Consider the following 18,810-nt stretch of genomic DNA (forward strand, 5'->3'; position numbering starts at 1 on the left):
TATTATTATTATTATTATTACTTCTTTCTTATATTCCGCCTCCATCTCCCAAAGGGACTCGGGGCGGCTCACATGGGGCAAAGCTATAAAAACAACAATTAACATATGCATAAAACAATACAAGTTACAAGATTAAAATACACAACAAGAAACAAACGATTTTAAAACTTTAAAATAAACACAGGGTTTATCAGTTAGATAAGGGGGAGGGGCTGTTTAGAATTGCATGGGAGGGGCAGACTTGTGCAAACATGAATAGTAAAACCAGAGTTGGGGTAAAGTGCTAGAAATTGGAAGGGCGATTTTTGAACTCTATGGTGAAAGTGCAGCTAAATTATTCGAAAGCACATTGAAACAGCCATGTTTTCAGACTTTTTCGGAATGTGGTTAGGGTGGGTGCTAGTATGATCTCCCTGGGGAGAGGGTTTCAGAGTCGGGGGCCACCACTGAGAAGGCCCTCTCCCTCGTCCCCTTGTTATTTTATTAATTAAATAACAAAGATATTGAGATACTAAATAGAGCATAGTTAATTATGTTTCCATTGTAAGATAGGTATAGATCAGTTATGGGCAAACTAAGGCCCGGGGGCCAGATGCGCCCCCCCCCCCGGGTGCTTACCTCAGGCCCTCCTCATTTTCCCTGTTCTCTTGGCATAAGGACACAGTGGCCCACATCCTTATGCAGAAAGGATGGAGAGGAAGGCACGCAGCAGCCGAGAGCCCTCTGGAATGCTTTCAACCACCACATCTCTCACCCTCCTCCCAGCATAAAGACCATGTGAGAGGCTCTGTCCTTATGTCGAGAGGATAGCCTGAGGAAGACACACAGTAGCTAAGAGCCCTCTGGAGCACTCTCAGTCATTGCCTGTCTCACCCTCCTCCCAGCATAATGCCGAGAGGACAGTCTGAAGATTGGAGGAGGAGGATCGGGGCAGTCGTTGCATGTCTCGTTTTCTTCCTGGAATAATAATAATAATAATAATAATAATAATAATAATAATAATAATAATAATAATAGTATTTTTATTTCCTGCCACCATTTCCTCGAAGAGACTCGAGGCGGCTTACAAGCAGGACCAAGCCTAGTAAACAACAGAGTTAACCTTCTAAAAACACATTTAAAAACATAATAAACAATAACAATCTAATTAAACAATTAAAACAGTAGAATATAAAAACAACATTAAAATGAGTAAAAGCAAACCTCAATGACTAGAACCAGGAATATGGTGGGCAGATCAGAAATCTGAGGGGGCTGAACACAGGCTTGTGCAAAGCAGATTATAGGACCAGGGCTGGGGGTAAAGTGCTGAGTTCAATCAGATGGACAATTTGAGCTGGGCATTCATAGACAGGGGCCTAACCATTATCAAATGCACACTGGAACATCCATGTTTTGAGGTCCTGTCTTTATGCAAGGAAGACAACTTGAGGATGATGCATGCCCTGCCCTGCCCCAGCCCCTCCTGGCCTCTCCCAGGCCATCCCTCTCCCAGGCCCATCCCTCCTAGCAAATGCCTGGCTGCCCTCCCTTCTGGCCTGGCCCTCTCAACTGGGCCCACAATGTGGCCCCAAGACAAAAAAGTTTGCCCATGCCTGGTATAGATGATAGATAGATGATTGATTGATTGATTGATAGGTAGGTAGGTAGATAGAAACATATACTGATTGATTGATTTTTTTAAAGTATTGTGAAGAGCTAAATGAGCTTCTTTGGTATTATCGACATTACTTTTTTCCATGATGTTACAATGTACAATTAACACTCTTCGTGCTTATTTTCAATGGTATAAGGAAGATTCTTATTTCTACTAGACAAGAATTCTAGCACAGCTCAAATAGTTAGTACAGGAAATGTGGAAAACATGTAATCTGTAAATATGGGTTAGTTTCATCCATAATGTTCATGTATAAAAAAACCACTCAGAATTTCTGTCTTAATTTGAGAATTACCCCATTAAATTTAAAGATTTCAGGTTAAAATTATCAATGACTGACACATCCCACTATCCTGATTCTCAAAACGATCAACTAGATCCCCATAAGCAGGAAATAAGTATACTCCCTGTAACTCTACAGCTACCATCTGAAAAATTGAAAGGCAGCGCTGGCATTGACATTTGTATAGTGTTTAGAAACTGCACTGTTCACTTGCCACTGAACAACTTAGCTAGTATATTTTTTTAAACTGTTTCACAGAGCACCAACTGGACAAGAACCCTTGTTCCTCTTATTTTTATAGTGCAGAAATACAGTAGATCAGAGTACACAATATATGACAAATTAGTTACATATTTTATTCTGATGTTAATTTTGGTGATTAAATTGATCTATCTATCCAGATTTTAACTTTTCATCTCTTTAGCAAGTTATCAAATAAATGCAATCCAAAGTAGCATAATATTGATTTTTATGACTGTTGATTCAAGTAAGCCTCGTTCAGTTCAGCGGGACTTATTCTTAAATATGTGTGCACAGGACTATTACTGCATTCATTAGCTAATGAGTGCAGCTTATACTGACTTACTTAAAAAGAATTGTTTTGGTTTTTATCATTTGACTATAACTAAACTGCCTAGTGTTTAGTCTAAAGAGCGGCAAAAGATTTTACACTGCTCTAATGGGAAAATAATTGTATACTATATAATGGCATACTAAATTACATATATACCTAGACATCACAAAGTGCAACTATGGTTTCTTGATTCAGATTGTATGTTAAATCTAAAATAAAGGTCATGACAACATCTATTGTATTTCAATCTTTAATTATTTAAGAATGTGGTAACAATTGTCCCCTACAAAAATGATAGCACTGAAAAAAATAGAAAATCTATTATCATTCAAAACTTCATCCAAGGTTAATAAAACACAACAATAGTTAACATTAAACAAGACTTTCAGTCAACATAAGTATTAATAAAAGCACATATAATTATACACAGTGACAACTGTCAAACCACAAGAACAAATATCATACAAGGAAATAAAAAAGCACTTATTTTACACAGATATCAAATAACATCCACAAAAGTAAATTAAATTATAAGACATGAATTATTGTTTATTTTGTTAATTACAAGACAATGTAAGTTGGACATATCATTTTAAACAAAACACAACCAACATATTAAACTCGTTTGAAAATTTTGGAAATGTTTGTTTAGCACCTCCCTTATTACAAAGAATTGAAGATGAAATGGTCGGATTCATTCAGCTTCCAAAAGATTGTTCTTTTCTCCAAAACTTTTAGAATATTATTAACATGTAGCAAGACTGAAGTTAGTAGATAAACAATTGAACCAGTATCAGTATTGAAGCATTCTGATGCTTGACAAAATACAGCAGCAGAAGAAGAGATACAGGATCGCAGTTAGCTTTGCCAGCCAAAATCCTGACTTCCCTTGTAATATAAAATATTGTGTGTGTGTGTGTGTGTGTGTAAAGAATGGAGCTTCCACGATGCAAAATTCTATCCGAACATTAACATTATTCAAATAAATAATTATTTACAAATATACAGCTGATCTGACCCTTCATCTTACTCCAGCCAAATGTAGGCGGATGGTGGACAGGACTAAAACCTATCAACACATAAAACAGCTGAATCTACCTAAAACCTATCAACACATAAAACAGCTGAATATATCTTGGCAAACAAAATAAAAAAAGCAGTTTAATAATTCATGTGATCCATGTCACCTTTGAGTGAACAGAATGGGTTGGTATACTCAGTAGCACCAAAATAAGCACTGAACCTTTTTACTTTCTCTCTTCTGTGATGCACACTTCTGGTCTGGAAATGGAAATGGTGGGGCCGGCCCAGAAGTGACATTGGTTTCTTCCCCTCTTTGTGGAATGACCCTCGACTTTTCCACAGGTCATATCAAAATCCATAATTTTGGCCCCAAAATCTGCTTTTGACTTATACACAAGGGCAACTTATACATGAGTATATATGTTAGTTGCACTTATATTCCATTGAAAATGTGAAATGTCAGTCCTGAATACTTTGCCATGATTTCAATGAGATCTAGAGGAAATGAACTTGCTCTTGAAAGTAACCTAAGAATGCCAATGAATTTCTAGATAAATAGATAATATCTCATCTTTAAGTTTAAATTGTTTTCACATGGATGTAAAAAAATGCACAATAAATTAAATTTAATTGCAAAATGTTTTTGAGGGAAGGAACTTGGGCAATTTTAGTGGGTTTGGAACACCTAAAAATAGTAAGTGTCATATGTAGATATTATTTTACATCACTTATTAGTCATACTGTCAATCCTGGGACTTTAGGAAATAGCCAGTTACTCACTAAAGTCTCTCTAACTTAATAAGACATAAAAGAATAAAATCTAGGGTTAGCTAAAGTCACCACTTTTTTGGAGGTTCAGATTAAGAAAAAAGTAAATGCACATATTTTAATGAAGAAAAGATCTACAATCATTCTGTGTTCTCCCCCAGATAAATTTTGCCCGTCTTCTCCTCTTTTTGCATGAGTAAAACTATATATCGTTCTTTCCGTTCTAGCATGTTGGATTTCAGTTTATTTGAATCCTTGTTCCTGAGTGCTTGCCTGACTCATTGTGTTCTGGCTATTTAGGTATTCTGGACTTAATAATTGCAACATAAGTAATGAAGTTTGTAAGTATGATATCAGGAACCCATCAAAGAAAATAAATAGCAGGAGGCAAGATCCAGTTACAGTTGAAAGTACTGAAGCATTGCATAGTTTAAGCTGGAGAACTTTAGTAGATATTTACATCTCCCAATGCAATCCCACTAAGATCTATGCACAGGAATGTATTGCAAGTGAAGTAAATATTCTGTTTCTGAATGTCCAGAGCGCTTTGACTGAAATTTCAATATGGATAGCAAGAGATTTAGAAATTATGAAACTAAGTCCCAGCACATAAAAGTTAGTTGATAAAACAACTTTCAAAGCAGAAATACTAAAAAGGGATAATATTCCTTGGACAGAATATTGTCATTTTTAATAAGGATATTATAAGAAAGTCTTGTAAAATCATTATTCATAAAATCAAACTTCATTGGAATCTTCTGACAAAACCTCTTTACTAGACTAATTTGTTTGACTTTGCTATCATTCAATTCTGTCAAACATGGGATTATGTGATTTATGCAAAGAATTTATTTTTAGTACTTTTCAGTTTGAAAATATGAAATCTAACCTGAATAACATTCATTCAGAAAGTCCCGGTCTTTGTTATTGGCAATTGATTAAAAGTTAATAATGGCAACTATATGGTTTCTTGTAGCACCAGAGTTTGAACCTATTTAAATGTAATAATAAGCAAGAATTCACACACAAATTTGGCCCATATTCTTCCCTTCACTTCATATACAAGGTGAGGTCTGTCTAAATAATAATACTAAGTAACAATAAGCCTAGGGAGCCCCTGGTAGCACAGTGGGTTAAACCGCTGAGCTGCTGAACTTGCTGCCCGAAAGGTCGGTGGTTCAAATCCGGGGAGCGGGGTGACCTACCGCTGTTAGCCCCAGCTTTTGCCAACCTAGCAGTTCAAAAACATGCAAATGTGAGTAGATCAATAGGTACCGCTCTGGCGGGAAGATAATGACACTCCATGCAATCTTGCCAACCACATGACCTTGGAGGTGTCTATGAACTTCAGTTTAGAAATGGAGATGAGCACCAACCCCCAGAGTTGGACATGACTAGACTTAATGTCAAGGGAAAACCTTTACCTTTACCTTAATGATAAGCTTAATGATAAGCTGGCAAAATATTGCAAACTGAATACATATCTGAAATAAAGTAGAATGCTAATTAGCTGTTTTTTTCTATTCAAAACATATGAATGTTAACCACATGCTATTCTGATGGCAAAGTATATGGTATTGAGTACAGAGCAAGTGACATACATAACAAGATTTTATACAAAAATTATTTTATAGACTTCTTTATAAAAGATACATTGATTTCCTGATAGTCTTTAAAATGGCCCTCCTACTCAGGAAAGTAATTTTTATAAAATTTAAAGCATAATTTCCCAATGCAGTCAATGTAAGAACTGCCACGTAAGATAATTACAAAGTTGGGAATTGAGCCGGACTACCGAAAATATATATAACAAAATGTACAATAAACATGTATTTAAATAAAACCCCTATGTACAACTTTATAACAAAATGTACTGACAAGAATAGAAAAGAGAAACACTGTTATGACAACAAATACTATCGTACCGATTTCCATGGTCCACGATGCCATGAAACTTCACTAGGACATGGATGTATATTGTCACACTGTGCTGTATTTGGAGGCTTTTCTAGTATTTCACAGTTTTGATCACTTAGCACTTGTCCATTTGGAAGCTGGCAGATCACTAATCGTGTCTTTATTCCATCACCACAGGTTTGAGTGCACTGTAGGTAAAAGCAAAGGGGAGAAATGATATTTGTACTTATGTTTATTATCAAGACAACTGTTGTCATTCTTGCTATGAAACACTTTCCTTATCATGCCTAGCTTTCAAGGAAAGCAAAATTTGTGAAACCCTCCTTCCTTGATAAAAATTCCTGTGGCTAGATTATCCACAAACAGCACAAACATAAACTTGCCATATTTGTGCTGGAAGAGGGGGAAATGAAAGTCTGCTTTTAAAAATAGTGTTAAATGGGTCAAAATGGTTAAATATAGCTTGTAAGTTGTCAGAAACTGAATATTCATATACGTACTAAACCGAAATATAAAATGTATGAATAAAAAACAAATGAACAAATAATGATGATCCTAAACACAATATGTTACATTTTTGCAAATAACCTTACCTCTCCCCAGCTCCCATAGTTCCATCTTGGACAGGGACCAGAATCACAGTGGCTCAAGTTTGGTGGCTTCAATGTCTCATCACAATAGCTAGCGTTTTGCCCATCTTCATCTTGGCAAACCACAACCCGGCGGTGAAATCCACCAGCACAAGTACTTGAGCACTAGGAAGACAACAAATGTGAACACACTGTACTAGCTGTACAGACACTGCAGAATAAAACATGGTACTTTTTAAAAATTCAAATGATTTAATACTTAGATGTGTACTTTGCTATATAAAATGAAAACACTGCAAAACAAATCAACAGCTTTAAAGAGGAAAGGATTGTTGAAACAGGCCTTTGTATGAGAAGAATCATTCCAGAAGGCACTGCTGACCTTTATATTTTGGATGCATTCGCAAAGATCTTTGGTGACACAAAGTTCCTCTACTTCTCATGTTTTGAAATATACAGTAGAGTCTCACTTATCTAACACTCACTTATCCAACGTTCTGGATTATCCAACACATTTTTGTAGTCAATGTTTTCAATATATCATGATATTTTGTGCTAAATTCGTAAATACAGTAATTACTATATAGCATTAATGTGTAATGAACTACTTTTTCTGTCAAATTTGTTGTATAACATTATGTTTTGGTGCTTAATTTGTAAAATCATAACCTATTTTGATGTTTAATAGGCTTTTTCTTAATCTCTCCTTATTATCCAACATATTCACTTATCCAACATTCTGCCGGCCCGTTTATGTTGGATAAGTGAGACTCTACTGTACATATGAAAAATAATTAATTCTACAAGGCTGGAGGTGGCCAAGTATCTATTTAGTGACCATATGCCATGAAATGGCAAACTGTATTGCTACATTTCCTCTTACATCCTATAGCATGCTTAGATAATTTTAGACTATGAGCCATACACACCCTCTTTGGAAAATTAAGCATACTTCACTAGATGGAAGTGGATATATTTCATCCTTCCTCTCCACAGCCATTTATCCATGATTCCTAGATCTCATCAGAGGAGGGAGGAAGTGTGTGTATGTATGCAAGCTCTGATTTTAACAGAACATGGTATTTTAAAAGTGAAAAGGATGATGGGAGAGAAGACAAAAGGGATGAAATTATCTCCTACATTATTAAATTGAGGAACAGATCCCTACATACACATGGCAATAGCAATGCATGTTACGAATATTGTCTTTGATAAGCATGTCTTTTTACCCTTATGCCTATATTTTTTCTGATATAAAGTATGAAAAACATTCATGAAATTTATGCAAATCAGTCCTGAGCACAAACACTTGCTTGCTGGGGGGGGGGGGGGGGTGAGCTGACCTGAGAATGAAATAAGCCAAGACTGAATTATTTGTTATTTTCTAATTGCCCTGAAACCTCTGCCTACTCATTTCAGACATAGTTCACAAGCTGCTAACTCATAAGAACACATAAGATTAAGGTTTTTTCAGAAATTCTTTTATAAAACCAAAATTACATTAAACTGAATAAAATGTTTTTTTTAAAAAAAAAATCATGATCAGTATCAACATGCACCAAAGATCCACTACCATGCTAACATCAGGTACATTTTAAATGTAGCTGAGGCTTTAAATTAATATTAAATTTTCCAAATAGATACACATAAGTAGCAATGATCAACTTACAGCTCCCCATGGTCCTGTTCTCCATTGGTTTCCTTGAGGAGAAGAGTGGTGGTTCCTTGAGTTTACATTGCCATGTGAAGGATGGACCTTGTTAATTGGAGGATAATCCTGATGGTTTGGATGTTCATGTTTATCAGGAATACGATGATAAACTGGCTGGCAGGGTGGCATGTTACATTCTTGTTCTTTTGCAGGATGGCCTTCGGGATCACAGTAATTCTCATCAATTTGTTGATGGTGGTTGACACAGACAACTTCCCTTGTTACTATTCCATTACCACATGTAACTGTGCACTGACCAAAAATTAACCCAACATTTATGTGACACAACAAAATATGAAAAACTGATAACCAATGAAAACTATTTTATACTGCTATGAACAAATATATATACTTAAAAAATAAATAGCTACATGCAAGTTTGTTCAGGAATGAATGCAGCAAGCTTATTTTGGACCTAGGCATACATTTGTTTCTACGATAGTATAGTAAAATAAAATAAAAATGTAATTATAAAAAACATAATATTTACAGGTGACCAACTTCCAGCTTGCCAAACACCACATGGACTAAAGCAGCTTGAAAGTTCTTCTGGTCTGGGTGAATGGGCACAAAATGATTCTTCTGCTACTCTGCCAAGTCCATCCCGACAGCTTACATAGCGAGCACGGTTTCCCCTTCCACAAGATGCAGAACACTGCAAAACACACCCAAACATTTGTGAAACTCACGCAGACATATATCTGTGACCAAAATGTTAAGTGATGACCTAAGAGACTAGTGTAAGTGTTTTTAATTGGGGACAGATCCTGGTAATTTAAAAAAATAATTAAATTCATATTTTTCTTTGCAATATTTAGTAAATAGTACACTTTTATTATTCAATACAACATTAAAATGTAATTATTTATATTACTTGTACTGTGTATTATTTTTGTTACCTCATTTTGCAAAAAAACAAACAAACCCATAGGACTGATTCTGGTTAGAATTGAAGAGCATGCCATTTTAACTTTGTGTCATCCAATTGTGTTTAAATACTGGCACTAATTCCATAAAACCAAGAATGTCACTTTGTACTGTGAGTTTGCTCCCATTTTTCATCATATTACAACTTGTTAGTGAGGACCAATCTCAAGATATAATTACATTACTTTCATTCATTATTAAGCGATCACATCCTTCTTGCAAAATTACTCACTGGCGTCCATGATCCATATCTCCACTGGGTCACTTTGTCAGTCTGGATGATGGGAGGTGAAGTTGGCCACAGTTTGATGGGGTCTGGGCAAGATGACATCTCACATTCCTTTTGTGTGGAAGAGAGAATACACTTCAGAAATCTTAGAAAAGGCAAGGTGGAGAGGCTAGAAAAAAACCCACTTTAATTCTAATAAAGCTCTTTCTTTACTTCTTGCTTTGCTTACCTGGCTGTCACTTGGTGGTGTAGCAGCACTGCACTCTATATCATCGTCCAAAATAGTTCCATAAAGGCCATCAACACATTTGACTGCACGCACTTGGTATCCATGCCCACATGTAACAGAGCACTAAATATTAGAATATTGGAATAGAAATGCCTTAGACTTAGTATTCAATAGAAGTGGCATTCAGAAGACAGAAACCCAGTAAGGATATCAATGAGAAATTCATTCCTTTCAGCTCTAGGAGTAAACCATGTCACCTCTACCATTTCACTGCTACATCACCTTCTCATCACACTTTGTATGGAAGGGAGATTTCTAATAGTGGTTTTTAAAGCTGTTCACTACTTTTGCTCTCAATATCCATGCTCCCTTGCCTCAGCCAAACATCATTCTTTTTATCCTATCCAAGCTCATCTGACATCAACCCTTCTTTTAAATCAGTCATATTCCACTCTCTAAGTTCTACAGTTCTTCTCAGGATATTTGCTATGAGGAACTGATTTTTTTTCTTAATGTGCCAGGGAGTGGTACCAAATTCGTGTCCATTGGCCAAAGCTTTCTTTCCATGAAATTTATCATGGACTAAGAACCAAAAGCTCACCCACTATTTCAAGTAGAACTGCTCAAACATTTCAATGGCTTATACATATAAATAGCTTGGTGAAAATACTACAATTTTTTTTGATGTTTTTCATGTTATTTCCCTATGTACTGCACTAATTATGCTTATACAAATATATAATATATAATATTTGACATATTGTCTTATTTCAAGTTACATTGTAAATTCCCTTGGGAATTGTGGATTCATATCTATAAATATATAAAAATAAACAAAGAATAATCTTCCACATTGCAGAGTTGTCATAGAATCATAGAATCATAGAATAGTAGAGTTGGAAGAGACCTCATGGGCCATCTAGTCCAACCCCCTGCCAAGAAGCAGGAAATTGCATTCAAAGCACCCCCAACAGATGTCATTCTTTCATTTGCTTACCAGAGGCTTTGCTGCAGCCTACTGAAATTGTTCCTTCAAGCAACACCAGCATCACTGTTATCTACAGATTGACTTTCATAGGAATGACATGGATTTCCACAAAATAATATACTTTAAAAAATCTATGTACTCACTTCTCCCCAGGGTCCCACTTGCCATGTAGCACACTCCTTAAGTTCACATGAGCTCACTAATTCTGGTATAGAGTTTGGATTACAGAAGACATCTTCTAGTTGGTCGTCATTCAGTTGACACCTTACTTGTCGATGCCTTGCTCCCTTCCCACAAGTAACAGGACACTGCATGATCAAGAATCAGATTGTAAATGAATTTTTACACTGTCTTTATGACATCAATTTCTCACACAAGAGAAAAGACACCCTGAGGCAAATTTTGTTAAATTTATTATAAAATTATAACAAATTATACCAATGATACAAGTGGCAAGTTATCTTTTAAATAGATTCTTGGACTCATAAGACGAATGCAGCAAAGCATCCACCTGTGGATTATATCTTGTTCCTCTGTTCAAGGGCAGGAACAAATAATTTATCTCTCCACTATTCTTTCCTTCATAGGGTCCTTTCCAGTTTAATTTTGTAATCAAGTTTGTAGAAAAAAAGACTCATGTGATCATAAAGAAATCATGGATCTATATCCAATTGCTAGTCAAAATGGAACAGAAGAGGCAGGATTTATGTAAGCATTTACTTCTTATTGTTCTTGAATCAAGAAATGCACATCTGGAGGGGCCAGGGGCCATAAAATCAGCCTTGCGGAAGCCACGTGCAGTTTATATCCTGGTTTTAGTAATCCAATATAACCTTCCATCTGTTTCCAAAACCTCTAATCTATATAAACATTGTTTGTTCATTAAGATTAGATGGACAGTGCACCTTTTTTCTTAAAAGATTGGAACTATATACCACACAGATGCAAGCGAAATGTTAGGAGAGAATGCTGCTGGAATATGGCCATACAGCCCAAAAAACTCACAGCAACCCAACAACTGAAAACTTTGTTAAACTATGTAGATTTTAAATGTATTTCAAAATAGTGGAACAATCCAATTATCACCTCACTCCAGTCACTAGTAATCCAATGGGGACACAAGAATTCATTGCAGTTCTCAGTAACAAGCTTTGGAAATTCATGGCATTCTCTGTCTGCAAGTCGACGGCCAAAGTTGTTCATACAAAAAGCTTCTCTTGTTTTCACTCCTTGTCCACAACTCCTGGAACACTGATTATTGATAAGAAGCAATTTAGAGAAGGATAAAAAATATTATTACAAAATAAACAAAACATAAAGTCAATACAGAAAATTTAACAGATACAAATATGTATTTTGAAGCGGTCACACATTACACCTGGCCCATGGTATTGGCTGCCAGAGATGAAACAGTTGATGTCACCTTCTCTTCATTCAGCTCAACTGTGCTTTCAACACTGTTGGAAGTGACTCCCATCACACCTGATAGAGATGTGTATTATTATCCAATAATGGAACCAGAAGTATTTTAGATTTTAGAGTTATTCGGATTTTGGAATATCTGTATTTGTATACATTGCGAGGTATCTTGAAGATAGGACCCAAGCCTGAACAGAAAACCCATTGATGTTTCATATAAACCTGAATATGATTTTGTACGTAACATTCTTGATAATTTAATTTAAAATGACACAAAGTTTGTGTATACCAAACTTTCACAAAGCAAAGTGCTCCATATTTCAGATTCTGGAGTATTTCAGAATTACAGATAAGGGATCTCAACCTGTAAAGGGAACCCTGTATGTCGAGGCTATGTGGCAAATAGTCACCTTCTCCCTCCCAATAAAGAAGAACAGTTTTGAAGACAGCAATGCCTGAGGAAACTGCCTTACTCTACCCAGTGATAGAGCCTATTATACAGATGTAAAATTTAGGCAAATCTAGCATTTTGCCAACTTTATATGCTCTTAAAAATAAAGATAAAAAATGACATTATTGAAACTACACAACACTTTAAATATACAGAAATCCAAGAGTAGCTTATCAAGCTAAATCATACACTTTAATTCAAGAGCTAATGAGAAAAATATAGTTTTCTAAAGTTGTACCTCGGACCATTCTGTGTAATGCCAGCTTGCCTGAAGACAGTCTCCATGACAGACTTCTCGGACTGATGGTTTTGGCTGATCAGCACAGTATTTATCGTCCACTGGAACACTGGGTTCCTTTGAAATAGTGTACTTCATACAGTGGATGTCTAAAGACCGAATCCCTGGACCACATCGAGTTGAGCACTCACTTTTGCCAGTGGTATGCCACCTATAAGTATAAACTATTATATAAAACTAAATATGTTTTAGTGTGTAAAGGCAACCAAAATTATGAAGGCATCCAAATAGAATCAGGAAACAAAAACATGGAAGTTTGTTTTGCCTTTATAGATTCCATTTTAAAAAAAACTAATGTAAAACATCTTACAAGCAAAAAAAATAATTCTTTATTCTCTAACTGAATAAAGCACATACTCCAAATTACATCTAAGGTATAAAACATTTCTGAAGTGTATAGCAAATTGACTTTTAAAAAAGAAATCTTCATCTATGCATACCATTTTATGAAAGTTCATCAAACAAAACGGTACCAATTACAACCAACCTATGTGTAATCACATTATTTCCTTTTTACCTTAATTCACATTCTGTATTACATTGCTCTGTTATAGGTCTGGGAGACATTATATGCTCACATCTTTGGTCAGGCACCATCAAGAGATCACTCCTTCGTATGCATGTTACCTTTCTCCTATGAAGACCTTAAGCAGAATGATTTTTTGGGGAAAATTAACAAGATACTTGTAAGAACAGGATAGCAGATATTGTTGTTTTGGTATTTATTTATTTACTTTGCTTTTTTCTACCCTGCTGTATCTCACCCCGAGAGGGACTCAGAGCAGCTTCCAATTTTGGCAAATATTCAATTCCACAATTATACAAAGATCAAACAAGACATGATACAATTAACCATTAAAATCAAATAGGCATATAAAATACAAATCAAAACAATTAAAACATTTATGAGATGTTTCATCATTTGCTCTAAAGATTTGCAGTGATATTGTTTTCATAACAAACTCATAATGTATAATTTATTCAATTCTTTTTTTGTATACACATTTCATATGAGAGTATAGTCTTCCTCTCCAACTTTTAGTGAAGTTCCTATACATTTATTTTACTGATGTTTTTAGTTGGACAGATCCAACTCCCAGTTAGAACAGATTTACTGCAATCAACAGAGCAGGATAATTAAAACTAGTAAGTTCTGCCAATTTCAATAACTCAATTTCATGTGTGTATTGGGGGGGGGCGAATTTTAGTCATATATTTTTAAGCTGAAGAAGAGAATAGTGAAATTGGGTTTGTACCAGCTGATCTATACAAAAAAATTTTCATTCACATATACACTGCTCTAGTAAACAGGAAGATGCAAAAATAGTGTGAAAAATTATGGGAAGAACTTTTGTACTAACTTAAATATGATATTAAAAAGAAAATGACAATACCTTGACACATTTTGCTGCAATCCTGCCAAAGGCCATATGGGTCCCAAGTAAATAGATCAATTCCTTCTTCTACAGGAATACTGAATGAATAGCGGACATCAGGATTATACAAATTACCTACACACAACACCTAAACAGAGATAACAAAAAGCTGTTTTCCCCTATTTCTTGTGTTTGAAAAATAAAAATTACTAGTCATTTATTAAATGTTAAAAATTCACCTGCAAGATAATGTCCACTTCAAGCCTGCCAGTACTGTTTATTCTCTCCATGGTGTTATTTGAACCACTATACTCAAAGTTAGCTCCATACATGCTGATTTCCTTTTTAGACAGGCTGACAACAAAATTTCCATTCAGGAAGAAATTCCCCTGAGTATCGGATAGTGCTATAACAATGTTGACAGAGACAACAACAATCAGTGTATCTTCCGTCTGATTTCACGTGAAATATGTTCACTGATAACATTTTTTATAAAGACCTCTTTAAAGAAACAGTGCTTTCGATGTCATGAACCATTCACTTCCTTTTATTTATGATTATTTATGTACAGCAGTATGACAAATACATATGGTGTATCGCTGCCACATATCCTATGTTTAAAGCAGTGGTTCTCAACCTGTGGGTCCCATGTATTTTGGCCTACAGCTCCCAGAAATCCCAGCCAGTTTACCAGCTGTTAGGATTTCTGGGAGTTGAAGACCAAAAATCTGGGGACCCACAGGTTGAGAACCACCTGAGATTTCATTAGCCCAGCTCTTTAAACATATTAAAGGGGCTCAAAATGATTGCTAAGGGAATTTTATTTTTTAATTAAAGATCAATACAATTGTAAAATTATATCATCTATGTTTAGGAGAAAATAATCTGAAATGAAATTAAGAAGGTCAAAAGCTTTATTGTCCCAATCTGTGTCTTACCACTGATATTTCACAAATGCTAGATTGCCTTCATTTGATAGAAAACTATGACCAGCACTTAATTAACCAAAATGTTTACCAAGATAATTGTCATCTTCTGGATTCCCCGAATAGCTGTGCTGATATATATCAAGGTTTGTTGCTCCTATGGGAATTTTTACTACAATGTTATAGCCTGCAAAACAATTATATATAAATGAAAACTATGGATGATTATTTTTGCAAGTAAAAAACCGGTATGAAATTAATTATTTGTGTCTTACATAAGAGTAAGAATGATACGGACTTTCAAGGGAGAAAAACAATATATTAATTCACTCTACAAAAGTTAATATGTTGGCCCCAGATTAGGGTTTTATGGAATTCTACAAGGATTTAAAAAGGAGAAAGGACAGCGATTGCTTTGGGATAATTATTTCCTTTTACGCTCAACCCCGCATCTTACACTATTCTGACTTTCTCTGAGAACAATGATAATTTTCCACATAACAAAAAGTCACATAATTTTTGTTGTGGACTTTAATAAAAGCATAGGAATATATTCCTTGGCCCAATCCTTGATAGCAGATGTTCACTTAAATGGTAATCTTCCTATCATTTCTGTAGAGTTGCCAAACTTTCCATGCTGCTATCTACATTTCCACAGGGGCCCCCAGATGGCGTAGTGGACTAAGTGACTTGAAGGTTGGGTTGCTGACCTGAAAGCTGCCAGGTTCGAATCCCACCTGGGGAGAGTGCGGATGAGCTCCCTCTATCAGCTCCAGCTCCATGCGGGGACATGAGAGACATAAGGATGGTAAAAACATCAAAACATCCGGGCGTCCCCTGGGCAACGTTCTTGCAGACGGCCAATTCTCTCACTCCAGAAGCAACTCAAGTTGCTCCTGACACGGAAAAAAAAACTGTAAAACTGTAAAATTAATACAGTTTGAAACCACTATCAGTGCTAAATGCTTTGAAATCATGGGAATTGTAGTTTGGTGAAGCACCAGCACTTTTTGACAGAAAATGTTAAAGACCCTGTAAAATTACATCTTTCATGATATCATGGTATTGAGCCATAGTAGTCAAAGTCGAGAAAAACCGTATTAATTTTACAGAGTGGATTTACTCATTATAGTATACATTAATTAACAACATTATGAATCAGTATCATAAACCTCCTATGACTATCTCCTAAAATACTCATAAATCATCAGTATATCATAAGTTGTGTCAACTTGCTAATTCCACACTGTAGATGCACCCATAGCTTTCATACAAACATTCCATAACCACATTCATCTCATCCTCATGTTGTTGCTAAAAAAGATTTAGAGAAGATCTGAAAAGCCTAAAATATATGCTACCAAATAAAGTTTGTCTTTAATGTATTAATAGCATTCCATCTACAGCTGAAATGGGAAATAAAAGTAAGCCCAATTCAGCTTGCAAGATATATTGTTTTCAAAATAAATTAACGCAAAAAGTGTCTAGCAATGTGGAAAACATTTAGGAATGAAAAAAAACTATTTAAAATTAAAACTTAACTTTCAATTTTGCAATAGCAGATTGCATTGTTTGAAAAACATGGATGACTACACAAAAACTATAAATTATAAAGGCTGCATCATAATGTTTATTGTTCAGGTATCTTGTTCCAAAGCTCGTATGTTCATGAGCTAAATCAGACATGGGCAAACTTTTTTGCGTTGGGACCGCTTGTGGGCCGGGCCAAGAGGACTGGGCCAGGAGAGGGGACGATCAGGCACGTGCTGGGTGAGATGGGCCCGGGAGGAGGTGGGTGGGAAAGGGCAGAGCTAGGAGGGAATGGGGCAGGGTCCAGGTCATCCTTAGGTTGTCTTCCTGACATAAGGATGGGGCTGCTCACCCTATTCTTATGTGGGGAAGAAAACAAGACATGTGACTGCCCCAATCCTTCTCCTCAATCTTCCTCTCCCGAGCTTTGGGGTGTCCTCTTGTCATTATGCCGGTAGGATGGCGAGACAGGAGATGGCCGAGAGAGCTTTGGTGGGCTCTCAGCTGCTATGTGCCTTCCTCGGGCCATCCTTTCAGCATAAGGATGGGGTTGCTCATATCTTCCTTATACCGGGAGGAGGACAAGACACGCAGTGGCTGAGAGCGCTCCAGAGGGCTCTCAGCTGCTGTGTGTCCTCCTCCCCATCCTTTCTACATAAGGATGCTGAAAGGACAGGAGAAATGAGGAAGGCCTGAGGTAAGCACCCAGAGGGCCACATCCAACCCCAGGCCTTAGTTTGCCCATGCCTGTGCTAAATGGTACAAATAGGATGTTTTTGTTTTAGATGTAGCCTTTTAGATCTATCAAACCACCCTGATTAATGTCAAAATAAACACAAGGAAGGAAAGAGGGGGGTATCTATGGGAAAACATACCGTAATGTGCACTGTTGAAAGTACCAGTAAGAGTCCTACAAGATGAATTGTCACCACCACAGATGCCACATTTATCTCTTTTTGCCTTGGAATTTAAGACATGATCACAGCCAGCTTGCTAAACAAACAAATTAAAATATTGTAATGTCATAAAAGTATTCATTTTAGTTCAAATTTCCCATTTAAATTTAGAAAAAAATTCATTCACTTAACTGCACTTCCAGTGGACAATTGAGTACACCTTGAATCCCAGTAGGAGAATAGGTGGGACATAAATTCAAAAGCTAGATAGCTAGATAGATAGATAGATGGCATTGTGCTTCAATAAAAAAGCCATCATCGCTAGTTAGTCAAAGCATATTTTTCAATATAATGAGAATCCCAAAATTTTGAATTCCACTACAAAGTTTGTGATGCAGACGAATGTTCCTTAGAATGTAGCATATGCTTAGCATAAGTCCAGTTTTTTTTATTAGTAATTGGGTTCTCTTAACAAAAATTACTTTAGTCTAACAACTGATTTCCTTTGCCCCTTAAATGGCCATCTCATACTCACTTAGCAGCCAGGTTTAATTTCACTGTGCTAACAGAAAAAGTGTGAACAGGGGATACATTCTGTCTGGCTCAGAAATCAGTCACACTATGTTATTATTATTATTTTTTTCTAAGCCAACCAAGAAGAAACTATAATAACTATATAATCTGCATTCGATTCAAACATCTGCTAAAAACTGGTTCATGTATGATCAGTGAAGACTGAACATCATCCAATTAGGAGCATCCAATCATCAACTGGGAGGTGAAACAAGTTTCTGCATTTTGCGCTGTCCATTCTCCTTTGTCAAATGTGCATTCCTTTACCCCTTTCCATTTTGGCAACATATTTATTACATCTATACTACATTACATCTTCATTACATTTATAATTGCTATAATTAGTCCAAACCCAAATGGTCAAAATTACATTTAATAACACCAGGAATTTTCCCCAGTTGGTAGCTGTTGCTCACATCTGTTCTATGGGTGTTGGCTGATAGCT

At 36.0% G+C, this 18,810-nt stretch overlaps 1 protein-coding gene across 7 annotated transcripts in view; it reads right to left on the minus strand.

Moving 5' to 3' along the window:
- Positions 1-18,810, minus strand: part of adamts20 (ADAM metallopeptidase with thrombospondin type 1 motif 20) — an 80,301-nt gene that overhangs the window by 26,720 nt on the left and 34,771 nt on the right. For all 7 annotated transcript variants that reach the window (XR_010006714.1, XM_062982495.1, XM_062982494.1 and 4 more), the window contains 14 exons: positions 17,772-17,889; positions 15,458-15,553; positions 14,680-14,846; positions 14,459-14,588; positions 13,582-13,708; positions 13,005-13,215; positions 11,983-12,147; positions 11,040-11,204; positions 9,909-10,031; positions 9,683-9,790; positions 9,014-9,178; positions 8,482-8,775; positions 6,816-6,977; positions 6,231-6,410 (listed from right to left, as the gene is read on the minus strand). Coding sequence is in view for 6 of the 7 variants with exons in the window: in XM_062982495.1 (XP_062838565.1) it covers positions 6,231-6,410; positions 6,816-6,977; positions 8,482-8,775; positions 9,014-9,178; positions 9,683-9,790; positions 9,909-10,031; positions 11,040-11,204; positions 11,983-12,147; positions 13,005-13,215; positions 13,582-13,708; positions 14,459-14,588; positions 14,680-14,846; positions 15,458-15,553; positions 17,772-17,889 (2,211 nt within the window). In the remaining variant the exon portion in view is untranslated. The remainder of the gene's footprint in view (positions 1-6,230; positions 6,411-6,815; positions 6,978-8,481; positions 8,776-9,013; positions 9,179-9,682; positions 9,791-9,908; positions 10,032-11,039; positions 11,205-11,982; positions 12,148-13,004; positions 13,216-13,581; positions 13,709-14,458; positions 14,589-14,679; positions 14,847-15,457; positions 15,554-17,771; positions 17,890-18,810) is intronic.

The sequence above is a fragment of the Anolis carolinensis genome, chromosome 5 (assembly GCF_035594765.1).
Source record: "Anolis carolinensis isolate JA03-04 chromosome 5, rAnoCar3.1.pri, whole genome shotgun sequence".
In the NCBI taxonomy this organism is placed as follows: domain Eukaryota; kingdom Metazoa; phylum Chordata; class Lepidosauria; order Squamata; family Dactyloidae; genus Anolis; species Anolis carolinensis.